General features: G+C 36.8%; 1 protein-coding gene across 2 annotated transcripts; it reads left to right on the plus strand.

The window, feature by feature from the left end:
* Window positions 1-2,779: 2,779 nt before the first annotated feature.
* On the plus strand, window positions 2,780-7,598 carry LOC128251586 (zinc finger protein 665-like). 2 transcript variants are annotated; one of them, XM_052978487.1, is made up of 2 exons: window positions 2,780-2,872; window positions 5,156-7,598. In XM_052978487.1, the coding sequence occupies exon 2, from the start codon at window positions 5,609-5,611 to the stop codon at window positions 6,971-6,973; it is 1,365 nt and encodes a 454-aa protein (XP_052834447.1). In that variant the 5' UTR covers window positions 2,780-2,872; window positions 5,156-5,608; the 3' UTR covers window positions 6,974-7,598. The 2 variants fall into 2 exon arrangements, with proteins under 2 accessions (XP_052834447.1, XP_052834446.1); XM_052978486.1 differs by lacking the exon at window positions 2,780-2,872 and adding an exon at window positions 2,916-3,055.
* The last annotated feature ends 5,260 nt before the right edge of the window (window positions 7,599-12,858 follow it).

A 12,858-nucleotide genomic window follows, 5' to 3' on the forward strand; every position in this document is an offset into this window, starting at 1 on the left:
AACATGACATCATTATCACCACACACATACAGAACACAGCTATAGCCAGTTCCAGCGCCGACGTCTTCACCACCAATGTACTGTCTACCACAATGTCGTGCGCCAGCAACCCCACCACCAGGGACACACCAATATCAACACACTCGGTTTTATCTTCACTGTATGAGTGGAGTATCCACTCACGGACAACAGTCAGAACTAACCAACTAGAATATTCAGTACCAGGTAAAAGGTCTCAACTAGCATCCGACACTCAACTACAGCTCTGCTCACTGACCACGACTTCCTGCGTATTAGCATTCTAAATCTCCTTGCGTAACTTTTATAGGATATTCTGTACCAGGTAACACAAGTCCCAGCATCGACGCTCAACTACAGCTCTGCTCCTTTGACCACAACTTCCTGCGTATGGACATGCTATAATCTTGTGTAACTCTTATACGAACTGGATTTTTTCTCTACAGACACTTTTACTATGTTCTGTGTTTTTTCTCTCTCACACACACACTTGTGCACTCATATATTTTCTTTCCTTTCAGAAACATTGCATGCATGTATCTCACAAGTGTACATTCATTTCTTTGATTTTTCTTTGTGTGTGTTTGTGCCACATCTTGTGGGTGGTTTTCAGTGGCCATCCTGCCTCAGGCGTTCCTCCAATTTCTATTTTCGTGCGTTCCGCACTGGCAGGGGAGCCCTGTAGTAACGCCTTGTCTCGTGCGCATGCGTAGTCATCAATATCCAAGTTTGGCGCCCTAATTCTCTCTCTTTTCTCGCCGGCCGGCGACGATGGCAGACGTCCAACAGCGGAACTCTCTAACATGTCAGCACCAGAGCTTCACAAATAACTGCTGCCTATTTTCACCATAAATAAATATTGTTGTGTTGATAGTTCGGAGTCAGCGTTTCGTTGTTTATTTAGAATTTTAATATAGGAAAGCAGGTGTACACCTAATGGTGTATAACCACTTTCCTATAGGGGCTTCGCCTCTTTGCCTCCACGAGGCCCTACAAAAGTTAACCTTAATAACTGATGTATGTAAAAAGACTGAATCAGCAGCACTTTCACAAGGTAGCCATTTTGTATTTATCTGGAATATTAACCACTGGTAAACCAAGACACTTAAATATTGAAAAGGAAACCTTCCTAGTTATATCATGAACTGAAAAAAAATAGCATTTTCTGCTTGACCAAACATCTAAATTGGTCTTTGATCATAGACTATAATAATATATTACGGAGATGCACTTGCATAGCAAGTGACCTGATCTGAGATCGTGTGCTGGAACGAAAACAATTGCAGCGTGGAAGGTGTTTATAAGCCATTTAAAATAACACACAAAATCCGTTAGATTCACTTCAACATTTAAATTTAATTTGTCAAAATATTTTCGTCACTTTGAGACCGCGACCTAATCACTGACAAAATTCTGTGCAGCACAGAATTTTGTCAGTGAACAGGTCGCGGTCTCAAAGCGACGAAAATATTTTGACAAATTAAATTTAAATGTTGAAGTGAATCTAACGGATTTTGTGTGTTATTTTAAATGGCTTATAAACACCTTCCACGCTGCAATTGTTAATAATAATATATTTTCAGCAAAAATTGTGATCACAATTATATTTCAATAAACACCTTTTAACAGGATAATTTTCTTAACTTTTCAAATGTGAAGTAAAAGAGATAAGTCAATAATTGGTAGATTAGGAAAGGATGCTGTTTTAGGGAATGGAATAAACTCTGACCATGTTCTTAAAATCAGAAGAGACCCGTGTAGAAAGAGAAGATTCATGAGTTTAGCAATGATAAGATTCAACTCAGGAGCGCAACATTTAAGGGTAATCAAAGGTACATTTATGGAATCATTGTCTTTATTGATCTGAAGCATACAGAGGTGTTTCCTTAGTTGTATGTGTGTATAACACAGTGATGCTGACAGAGATGAGAGTAAAGTTTTGAAAGAGTCTTCTTTGTATTGTAGAGTTGGAAGCAATTCCTGTACCCACCATTAATGACTATTAGACACAAGAATTTTGAAAAGTTGGTAAAGTTCCATGTAACAAGAGACCAGAAGAACTGAAGGTAACAGGAAAGTTTGTAGACTGAGCAATGCACAAAGACATTTTACTTCTTCAGTGGGAGTTTGCATGCAGTCTACTTGGTGAAAGAGATAGCCCCAGATCTGGTATTATCTGAGAGGTAACCATGTTTCATAAGTGGGGAGAACATTGGAACTCAGTACTGTGTGTTCAATGAAATAGGTAGACAGAAGTTGTATTGGAATGTCTTGCAGATTGACAGAGAGCCAGGACTTCAGATAATCAGCAGCGGTATGACTTATAAAGAGAAGCCATTAAGTATTTGAGACAGCTCACTAAACACAGACAGTTGCTTGGCACCTAAGTGATCAAAGTAGAACTAGAGGTTGTAGCAAAAACATAGTTACTCAAGTGAAGTAGGAAGGGAAAAAATTCAGAGTACAGTTGACAACTAAGGGTTTCTTGTTATGTTCCAGAATCAAACTATAAAACAAGTTTAATGAGTAGGATGCATGTTAGATCTGCAGGGGAAAGAGAGAGAGAGAGTATTCTAATTGATATGAATGGTTCCCGTGTAGGAATTGCAAAGTTCAGATAAAAAGAATAAAGACAGCTAACACTGAAAGACACACGCACCAATGCTATATAGTTCTTGTGTCAAATAGTTGAAGATTCGCTGATGTCAAGGGCAACAAGACAGATTTCGACAGAGTTCAAGCTTGAGAGATCACCAAACATATAATGATGTCATCATTAAAGTGAATCTCGTAGTCACCGAAAATATCAACAATATTTCAACTAAAAAAAAAGAAAGACTGATAATCCATAAATGTATATTTGTTTCTTTGATATATTCTGTAATATTTAAAAAATAATAATAATGAATGAGGGAAGGAAACGAAGATATTTTACGAAAACAAGGCTTAGTTAGATTTGTGTAAGCTTGTATCACTTAGTATGTCCTGTATTTGTCAAAGTTATTACGGTAAACAAACGAGAAAGAGAAGGAAAATAGTAAGTGGACCTATTATCAGTTCTTTATTTTTAAGATTATCTATCTTTCGAATTTTAGTGAAAACATGCCCGCTCTTGACGAGCTTTATTTGGGCCGTTTAAAAGAAATAGATGAATAAACAAAGTAGGGCTACTTTCGATAAGCACCTCCCATTATATAGGTATATAGTTACGAAAAAAAAAAAAGTAATATGTTGACGAACGAATTACGAACAGTGGTCACTGTTTATAGTACTATCGATATGCAAACATAGTCAGCGAAATTCAGCACACTATCTACCCTATCTGTGTGATATTATGTTAATGTGACATTGCATATTGTTTTGCATGCCTGTATGCCGGGAAATTTATTTAATGTGATCACCTTTTCGATGTCAGAAACTGTTTTCTGGATATGGTGCTTGGATGACATTAGTAAATTTCGAAACTCACTTGTAACTAAAATACCGGTTGCCAACAATACTTATGTTTATATATGCTAGATAGAGAATTGCTATTTTTGGTAGTTGTACCCTATTTTATTTGATACCATACAAAAAATTTACATGCTGGTAGATATTTTGTATTGTCAGTAATGTTGCACTGTTGCATACATATGAAGTTGGTGGATAATTGCCTCACGCATAAGCGGTTTCTCTTTGATGACTGGTTGTTTCACAGTAGCGTCTGTCATCCTATATACTCTCTCTCTTTACTCTTTTACTTGTTTCAGTCATTTGACTGCGGTCATGCTGGAGCACCGTCTTTAGTCGAGAAAATCGACCCACTACTTATTCTTTGTAAGCCTAGTACTTATACTATAGGTCACTTTTTGCCGAACCGCTAAGTTACGGGGACGTAAACACACCAGCATCGGTTGTCAAGCGATGGTGGGGGGACAAACACACACACACACACACACATATATATATACAACGGGCTTCTTTCAATTTCCGTCTACCAAATCCACTCACAAGGCTTTGGTCGACCCGAGGCTATAGTAGAAGACACTTGCCCAAGGTGCCAGGCAGTGGGACTGAACCCGGAACCATGTGGTTGGTAAGCAAGCTACTTACCACACAGCCACTCCTGCGCCTATACATTAGGTCAATTTATCTTTCTGTTGTTTATTTTCTTCGTTTCGGATATTCATATGATGTTGGGGTCCATATCAACAAACACCTCTTTTTTGGGTACAGCACCTTTACCAAGATCTGCTCCTTTTGATGTTTAAAGTAACATTCGAAATGACCTGACGATTTAAGATTTCATCTCAAAACAGTGTGCACCTTTTACAGGACGGCATGTCTTAGCAGAGGCTGTGCATATACCTACTCTTCCAGTATAGGATATTAGTTATTTTGTAACTTATTCATAACTGGTCTCCGTGTACTGAAGCTATTCCTATATCGACCACTTGAAGGATCAATAAATAGAGTACTCACACCTCTAGGTCTGGCTAAGGGTATTACCAACTTGGGTAGTCACTCTGGGTGTTTTGTACTTGTGGGCGCCACATCTTGTATTTGGGGGTCTTCAAAATAAAAGAGGAAAATAAAAATGATGAATAAAATAATGCTTTATTCTTATAGTTAATAAACTATAGAAAACATTCCTGCTTTTACTGGTTTTACTTGTGAAAAAAAATTTTTTTTAAGGGATTCATTTGTAAGGGTGCCAAGATTCAGCTTGCTGAGAGCACAATACTTGGATCATTTGTGTAGTTTACATTACTGAAATTTTGATAAGTTAAAAAATGTATTCATTAAACTTAGCCAAATCTCACCTCAAATCGCATAGCACTGTATTAAATAAGGAAAGGACACATTAGGTAATGTAGTACTAATGTGTACTACAAACCTCACAAAAGTCAGGATGTTCATGGCTAGAATGCCTCATATTATGTCTGCTTGATTTCAGTTGATCGAAGATTAAACAACAACTGTATCTTTTCCAAGACTTTAGCATTACTCTCCTCTTTCACCTAATCCTAACTGTTGTGTATCCCCCCACCCACTAGGCTCTTCTTGTTTACTTCCTGTTCTAACTTTCAATATCAGTCTTTTCTCATTAACATTAATATTTAACAAACTGATATCTTGCTCTATCGTTTTATTTCAGGATGCCTGGTAACATTAGGACAACAGTTCGTCACTCAGGGTTCTACAACAAATTAATGAAGACTGTCACAAACTCTAGAAATGACATTATCAGAGAATACAAGTAATGATGTTAATATAATCTTTAAAAAGTCTGAAGATAGACATATTAGTTGAAACTTAAAAGATAAAGTTAATTGGTTGGTATATATCTGAACCAGTACATGCATCTTGAAGTGATTCTGATTACAAGAAAATTATCCATTTTGAAAAATGACTTTATCCGAAGAATGCACTTTGACAGCGTTTTATCTGAACATTTTTACTGGACAATCTACAATCCATTGTCAGAGATAATAAACTAATGTCAGTGGGAAATTTTGAATTGAAGTCCTTGTGGATATTATGTCTCTTAGACAGCCACTCCAACAATTTTGAATATTAGGAAATGAGTTTTATTTGTATTTTATGAAGAATGGATGATACTATGGAAAAGAAATTGTCTATAAGTCATGTTTCTGGTGAAGTACAATCTGATAATGGAGATTTATCACATCAAACACATGTAGACATAGAGAAGCAATCATATACGTGTGACGTTTGTGGAAAAATATTCTCCAAGAATTGTGTTTTAACTTCTCACAAATGCATTCACACAGGTGAGAAACTATACCACTGTGATATCTGTGGTAAAAAATTCTCACACAAAAGAACATTAATTTATCATAACCATATTCACACAGGTGAGAAACCATACCATTGTGATATTTGTGGTAGAGCATTTCCACATATGAGAACATTAACTTCTCACAAACATATTCACACAGGAAAGAAACCATACCACTGTGACATTTGTGGTAAAACATTTTCTGAAAGTGGAACGCTAACTCGTCATAAACGTATTCACACTGGAGAGAAACCATATCTCTGTGACACCTGTGGCAAAGCATTTACTCGCAGTGTACATTTGACTCGTCACAAACGCACTCATACAGGTGAAGAACCATACCACTGTGATATTTGTGGTAAAACCTTTTCGCAAAGTAGTACATTAACTTCTCACGTACGTATACATACTGGTGAGAAGCCATATCACTGTGATATCTGTGGTAAGACGTTTTCCAAGAACTGTAATGTAACTCGTCATAAACATATTCATACAGGTGAAAAACCTTACCATTGTGATATTTGTGGCAAAGCATTTTCTCTCAGGTGTAACTTAACTTATCATAAACATACACACACTGGTGAGAAACCATACCATTGCAATGTCTGTGATAAAACATTCTCACATATGTGTAAATTAACTTACCATAAATATATTCACACAGGTGAGAGACCTTACCACTGTGATATCTGTGGTAAAACATTTTCTCAGAGTACATATTTGAATTATCATAAACAAACTCACACTGGTGAGAAACCATATCATTGTGATGTCTGTGGTAAAAAATTCACAAAGAGTAGTTCATTAACATCTCATATACGTATTCACACAGGTGAAAAACCATTCTCTTGTGATATTTGTGGTAAAACGTTTGCTGAAAGAGGAACATTAAATCGCCACAAACATATCCACACTGGTGAAAAACCATATCATTGTGATATCTGCGGTAAAACGTTTACTCATAAAGCAACTTTGACTCATCATAAATCCACTCACACAGGTGAGAAACCATATCATTGTAACATTTGTGGTAAAGCTTTCACACAGAGTAGTGCATTATCTTCTCATAAACGAATTCACACTGGCGAGAAACCATTTCACTGTGATGTTTGTGATAAAACATTTTCTCACAAGAGTAATTTAATAGGTCATCAGCTTAAGTCACACAAGTAAGAAGCCATAACAACAACATCGCAAGTAAAACATTCCCTGCAAACATTATCTAAACTTCTTATTGACATACACAATTAAAATGATACCTCTGTGGTATTTGTAACAAAATATTTTCACATGAAAGTAAATTAAGTTCTTGTAAATGTATTCACGCAGATGAGAAGTCATCCTGTTGAAACACTCCTATACAGGGAAAAAATTAATAATTCCATGTTCAACGCACAGGAGAGTAATATGGTGTTATGTATAGGAAATTTTCCCTTGTTTTGTGTTGTAGCAAGACATCACTTTTTCTCTCTGTTAATACATTAATCAAAATTCCTTTAACTCTTTGGTTTTTAAACTGGCCATATAAGGCCCTAAGATTCTACCTCTTTTATGTTCAAACTAGCCTGATCCAGCTTCTCACATCTAAATAAATAATCACATCATCAATATCTCAAAGCTATAAGATGACGTATGATTAATTTTTTAAAATGTGAATAAATAATTATTACATTTGACAGAGTAATCTGAATGTTGAAGAGTTAATGCTCTCATTAGTTATTTAAATAAGCAACTTCCATCATGTTAAACTTATGAGAAAAATTTCATCATATGCAATAAACCAAATGAGTTCAATTTCTGTAACTAGTTCCTAAATTTGTTAAGTATTGGGAGGCCCATTTGTGACTGATTTCATGTTATGTATGTTGACAAATCTCCCTCCAAGCCATACCTACAGAAGTTGTTGAATTCAGTGCGGCCAGCTAATAAGCCACTTGTCAGTATTATAATGCTGTCAAGTGGTGAGTTTTTTTTAAAATGCAAAATATACTATCATGTCTGTAGTAAAGTATTCTCTCATTATTGTAGTTTGACTTGTGGAGGGCTTCATTTAGTTAGGAAACAACACCATCATCATCATCATCATCATAGTTTAACGTCCGCCTTCCATGCTAGCATGGGTTGGACGATTTGACTGAGGACTGGTGAAACCGGATGGCAACACCAGGCTCCAATCTAATTTGGCAGAGTTTCTACAGCTGGATGCCCTTCCTAACGCCAACCACTCAGAGAGTGTAAGGGTTAGGGTTAGACTGCAAAATGTTCTCTCATTATAACAATGTCCTACATGAATACACATAACAACTTACCTTTAAAACAATGCATTTAATTGAAAGAAACTGTCACAATCGAAATTACCACACTGGAATTTTAAGACAGTAAGTCTTAGAGAATGGATGAAATAGTTTTTATAATGAAATTTTGTTGAAATTATTTAAGAAATAGTCATAAAACAACACATGTAATATTTACTATTCCTGGTTCTATGAAGTATTTTGCTTTTATTATAGTAGTAGTTACACATTTTTGAGAAACCCTTCTTCAAAATACCCAAAGATATTATAGATGTATTTGTTCTACTCTAAAATATTTATGTATTAAATTCTTCCAAATTGTTTCTTCTGGTATGGACAGAAGCTAGAACTTACATTTCTTATTTTATAAAATTTGTTTTGGAATTCTCAGAGAGTAAAATTGAAGAGTTTTGCAATGATAAAAACTAGTTCTAGATCTTACACGAAATAACATGCTAAAAAAGTTTACCATCACAGTATGTACTGATTGAATTCTTTCTGACAAGCTTCCAACTGAAGTAATGAGAAGTAGATAAAGTCTATACGTAGGTATCTTAGCTCCAAGATTCTCATGCCAGACATATTCAAATATTTTGGTGATATCAAATGGAGTAAAATTGCTTTCACTGAACTTATTAAAGGCAAAGTACTATTTGTGAGTGACATAGTTTCCTTTGTAAATTTCATTGTGTAAGCCATACTGTTGGTTACAAGGAAAGAGAAAAAAATTAAAGAATTAAGATTGTTATATTCATTTTTATGATTGTTTGAAATGAGGTGAGTAAATTTGGAAAGGTTGCTGGAAGAATTTTAGCTAGGATGTTTGGATTTGTGTTAGGATATATAACCATAGATACCATGTTTCTAGTGAAACAACTGCAAGAGAAGTTTTTGGTTAGGAAGAGACAAAAATTTTCTTTGCTTTTATTGATCTTCTTTGGATATTCTTTAAGGATCCTTTTTCTTATTATAGCTTTTGAGCTGATAATTTTTTGGAGGCATTGAATGCATTGCTTTTAGCATGAAAATCCATGTAACCAAGACAAAGTTTGTATCCTATGGTATCTTTCCCTCTGAAAGGATCCCTGTCATAGTCATTGGTGTGATTTTAAAGACGGCTGATCAATTCAGGTACTTTGGTACTATTTTCACTGCCATAAGCCAGAGTAAAGATGAGATAGACATTCGCAACAACTATGCATGGAGTGTGTTCTGCCAACTTGAAAGCCAGGTTTGTTTAAGGTGAGAAATCCATCTAGCAACAAAAGTTCTCGTCTAGCAAGGACTTCTTATCCTGCTTTATGGCTGCAAGATATAGCCAATGAGCAGTATACTAATGAAAGAAAACGGAAAGTATTTAACCAGTCTTGCCTTTTCAAAGTATTGGAGATGATTGCCTCCTTTGCACACATGATGTTTGAAGTGAGTGTATTAGGTTGATATTTGGTGAGTTTGGAAAGGTTGCTCATTTTTGGTGGTAGAACATACTCAGAACTTGAGAGAGCAAGATTGAAAAGTTTTACAATGATAAAATTTAATTGTAGAGCACATTTGAGAGTAATGGCAAGTACATAATCTGGGCCAGTGTTCTTGTTTATTTGTAGTGCTCAAATATTTGGTAACTATAAATAAAATTTTTATTGAGTGTATGCATTGTGGAGTTGGGAACAATGCAGGCAGTGAATGGGAAAACTTCCTCTGAAAGAGTGCTAATCGTGGAGAAATTTTGGTTAAGGAGTGAAGTGGATCTAGATTTTTAAATGTTGATAGAGATTCATGTGGCAAGGGACCAGAACAGGCCACCATTTGGGAGACAGGAGTGTTTGCATGTGGGCAAATGTACAAAGACATCTTTTAAAATGTAAAACACTGATAGACAGACAGCCTCAAACCCCAGTAACACTTGAAAAGTAGACTTGCTTTAGTAGTAACAAGAATGTATGTAGGATCTGTGAACAATGTAATGATTCCACAAAAGAGACAGGATCTCTGATGATCTGATAGAGAACTAGGATTTCAAATAAGATATATGCATAGGAATGGTTAATAGCAGGAACACTTCATGAAAGCAAGTTCGTTAACTGTTCATATAGTTCACCAACTATAGTTTCTGTCACCTAGATTATTTAAGCAGTTCTGGGGATAACTATAGTGAAAGTATTACAGCCCAAAAGAGGAATAAGTGGAAGAAATTCTGTGTATTGTTCTATTGATATCAAAGAATCTGTTGCTTTCAAACCTACTTTATGAAACTTATCCTGGGCAAAGTTCAGGGAGCTCCTACCTCTGCTGGCAACTAAGGTCCTCTTGCTCAGGGTGAAAGGTAGACTGTATGATACATGTGTGTGAACTGCCATGCTACACAGCAGTGAAACATGGGCCATGACTGCTGAGGACATGCGTAGGCTTGAAAGAAATGGAGCTAGTATGATTCACTGGATGTGTAATGTCAGTGTGCATACACGACAGAGTGTAAGCGCCCTGAGAGAAAAGTTGGGCATAAGAAGCATCAAACGTGGTGTGCAAGAGAGTTGGCTGCACTGGTATGGTCATGTGTTATGTATGGATGAGGACAGCTGTGTGAGGAAGCGCCACTCCCCAACTGTGGAAGAGGTAGACCCAGGAAGACATGGGATGAGGTGGTGACCTTTGAACATTGGACCTCACAGAGGCAATGACAGGAGACCAAGACCTTTGGAGATATGCTGTGATTGAGAAGACCTGGCAACTAAAGTGAGATTACAGCCATGCATGTCTGGCCCAGTTAAGAGTACCCTTGATGCATCAAGTGATATATGCTTGAGAAGACCTGTTGAGTCAAATAAAACCAATATCATATCTGTGGCCAGTGCCCACTGACTGGCTCCCATGCTGGTGGCATGTAAAAAGCACCATCCAATCGTGGTTGATGCCAGGTCCACTTCACTGGCCCCTATGGTGGTGGCACATAAAAAGCACCATCCGAACATGGCTAATGCCAGTAACCCCCAACTGGCTCACATGCCGGTAGCACATAAAATGCAGTATCCAGATGTGATCGATGCCAGGACCGCCTGACTGGCCCCTGTGCCAGTGGCATGTAAAAAGCACCATCCAAACATGGCTGATGCCAGTACCTCCTGACTGGCTCCTGTGCTGGTGGAACATAAAAGGCACCATCTAAATGTGGCTGATGCCAGTACCCCCTAACTGGCTCCCATGCCAGTGGCATGTAAAAAGCACCATCCAAACGTGGCCGATGCCAATACACTCTGACTGGCCCCCGTGCCAATGGCACATAAAATATACTATCCAAACATGATCGATGCCAGGCCCGCCTGACTGACTTCTGTGCCATTGGCACATAAAAAGCGCCCACTACACTCGCTGAGTGGTTGGCATTAGGAAAGGCATCCAGCTGTAGAAACATTGCCAGATCAGATTGGAGCCTAGTGCAGACTTCAGTCAAACCGTCCAACCCATTGCCAGCATGAAAAACGGACGTTAAACGATGATAATGATGCAAGGATTAGGATGCATGTACAGTCTGCAAGGGTGACAGAAAACTTATGAGGCCATATTCTGTTGAATGTGCAATGTTCACCTGTATGAACGGTGGAGCACAAATGGTCTAAGATAGTATTAAGGTGATTAACCAATGTGTCTAGGAGAGAGAACTGAACTATTCCAGAGAAGTGTGTGCTTCTGTGCAATCAGAAGGCACTGAAAAAAAAGAGTTCTGCAACATTTGCAGAAAATCTCTTGGCAAGGGAGAAGGATCTGCTCCATTAATAGACAACAGAACAGGTAAACTATACTTTTGGCATTATTTTAAAATTTTTGTCTCAGATTAGTAATATCCAGAATTGGAATCAACAAAAGTGATGAAAAAAAAGGTGAGTGAATCTAACACTTCATATTTTGCTAGTTCAGAAGAGCAGCAACTGCTATGAATGACAGACAAAATATGGTTAATAGTTACTGCATGCTGTGAGTAAATGTTTTGTCAATGTCCTGGGAATATCCATAGATACAATCTACAATGTTTGCATTTGCATCAGTGCCAGATATGTGAATAGTATTCTATGAAATACTTTATATATGACAAGCAACTTTACAGAACTGAAAATGAAACCTTAGGTAGTGTTTTAACTCTCAAGAAACAGTGCGTCCTTTTAAATATGATTTTGTCTGTTTAGAGATCATCATAGAAAGGAAGGCATAACATTTGTAGAGACAAAAGTTTAAATTAGAAATTAATGAGGTTTCAATATTTTAAGTGTATCCAACATAAGTATATGTTCTGATGCTCTTGTTTCTGTTAAAAGATGTGTTCAGGAGCTTTACTTACAAACCAGTGAACATCTGACATGATGTCTAGGCAGCTGACATGTAGATGACATAACACACATATGCGAAAGACTATGGAAGAGAGGTTTTGTCCTTACTAGACCTGTGATACTTGTGGTAAAAGATTTACAACACAATTTACATTTAATTCATCAGGAACACACTCACACTCATAAAGAACCATACCTTTGTAATATTTGTGGTAAAATGTTTACACAGTGTGGTTCATTAACTTCTCAAATATACATTCATATTGGTGAGAAACCATATCACTGTGATATCTGTGGTAAAACATTCTCCAATAATTGTGATGTATCTTGTTATAAACATACTCACACAGGTGAAGAGACATACTATTGCGATATTTGTTGTAAAACATTCTTTCACGGGAGTAATATAATTTATTAGCATACACAGGAAAGAAACCATACCATT

This window comes from Octopus bimaculoides, chromosome 2 (genome assembly GCF_001194135.2).
Source record: "Octopus bimaculoides isolate UCB-OBI-ISO-001 chromosome 2, ASM119413v2, whole genome shotgun sequence".
NCBI classification, from domain to species: Eukaryota; Metazoa; Mollusca; class Cephalopoda; order Octopoda; family Octopodidae; genus Octopus; species Octopus bimaculoides.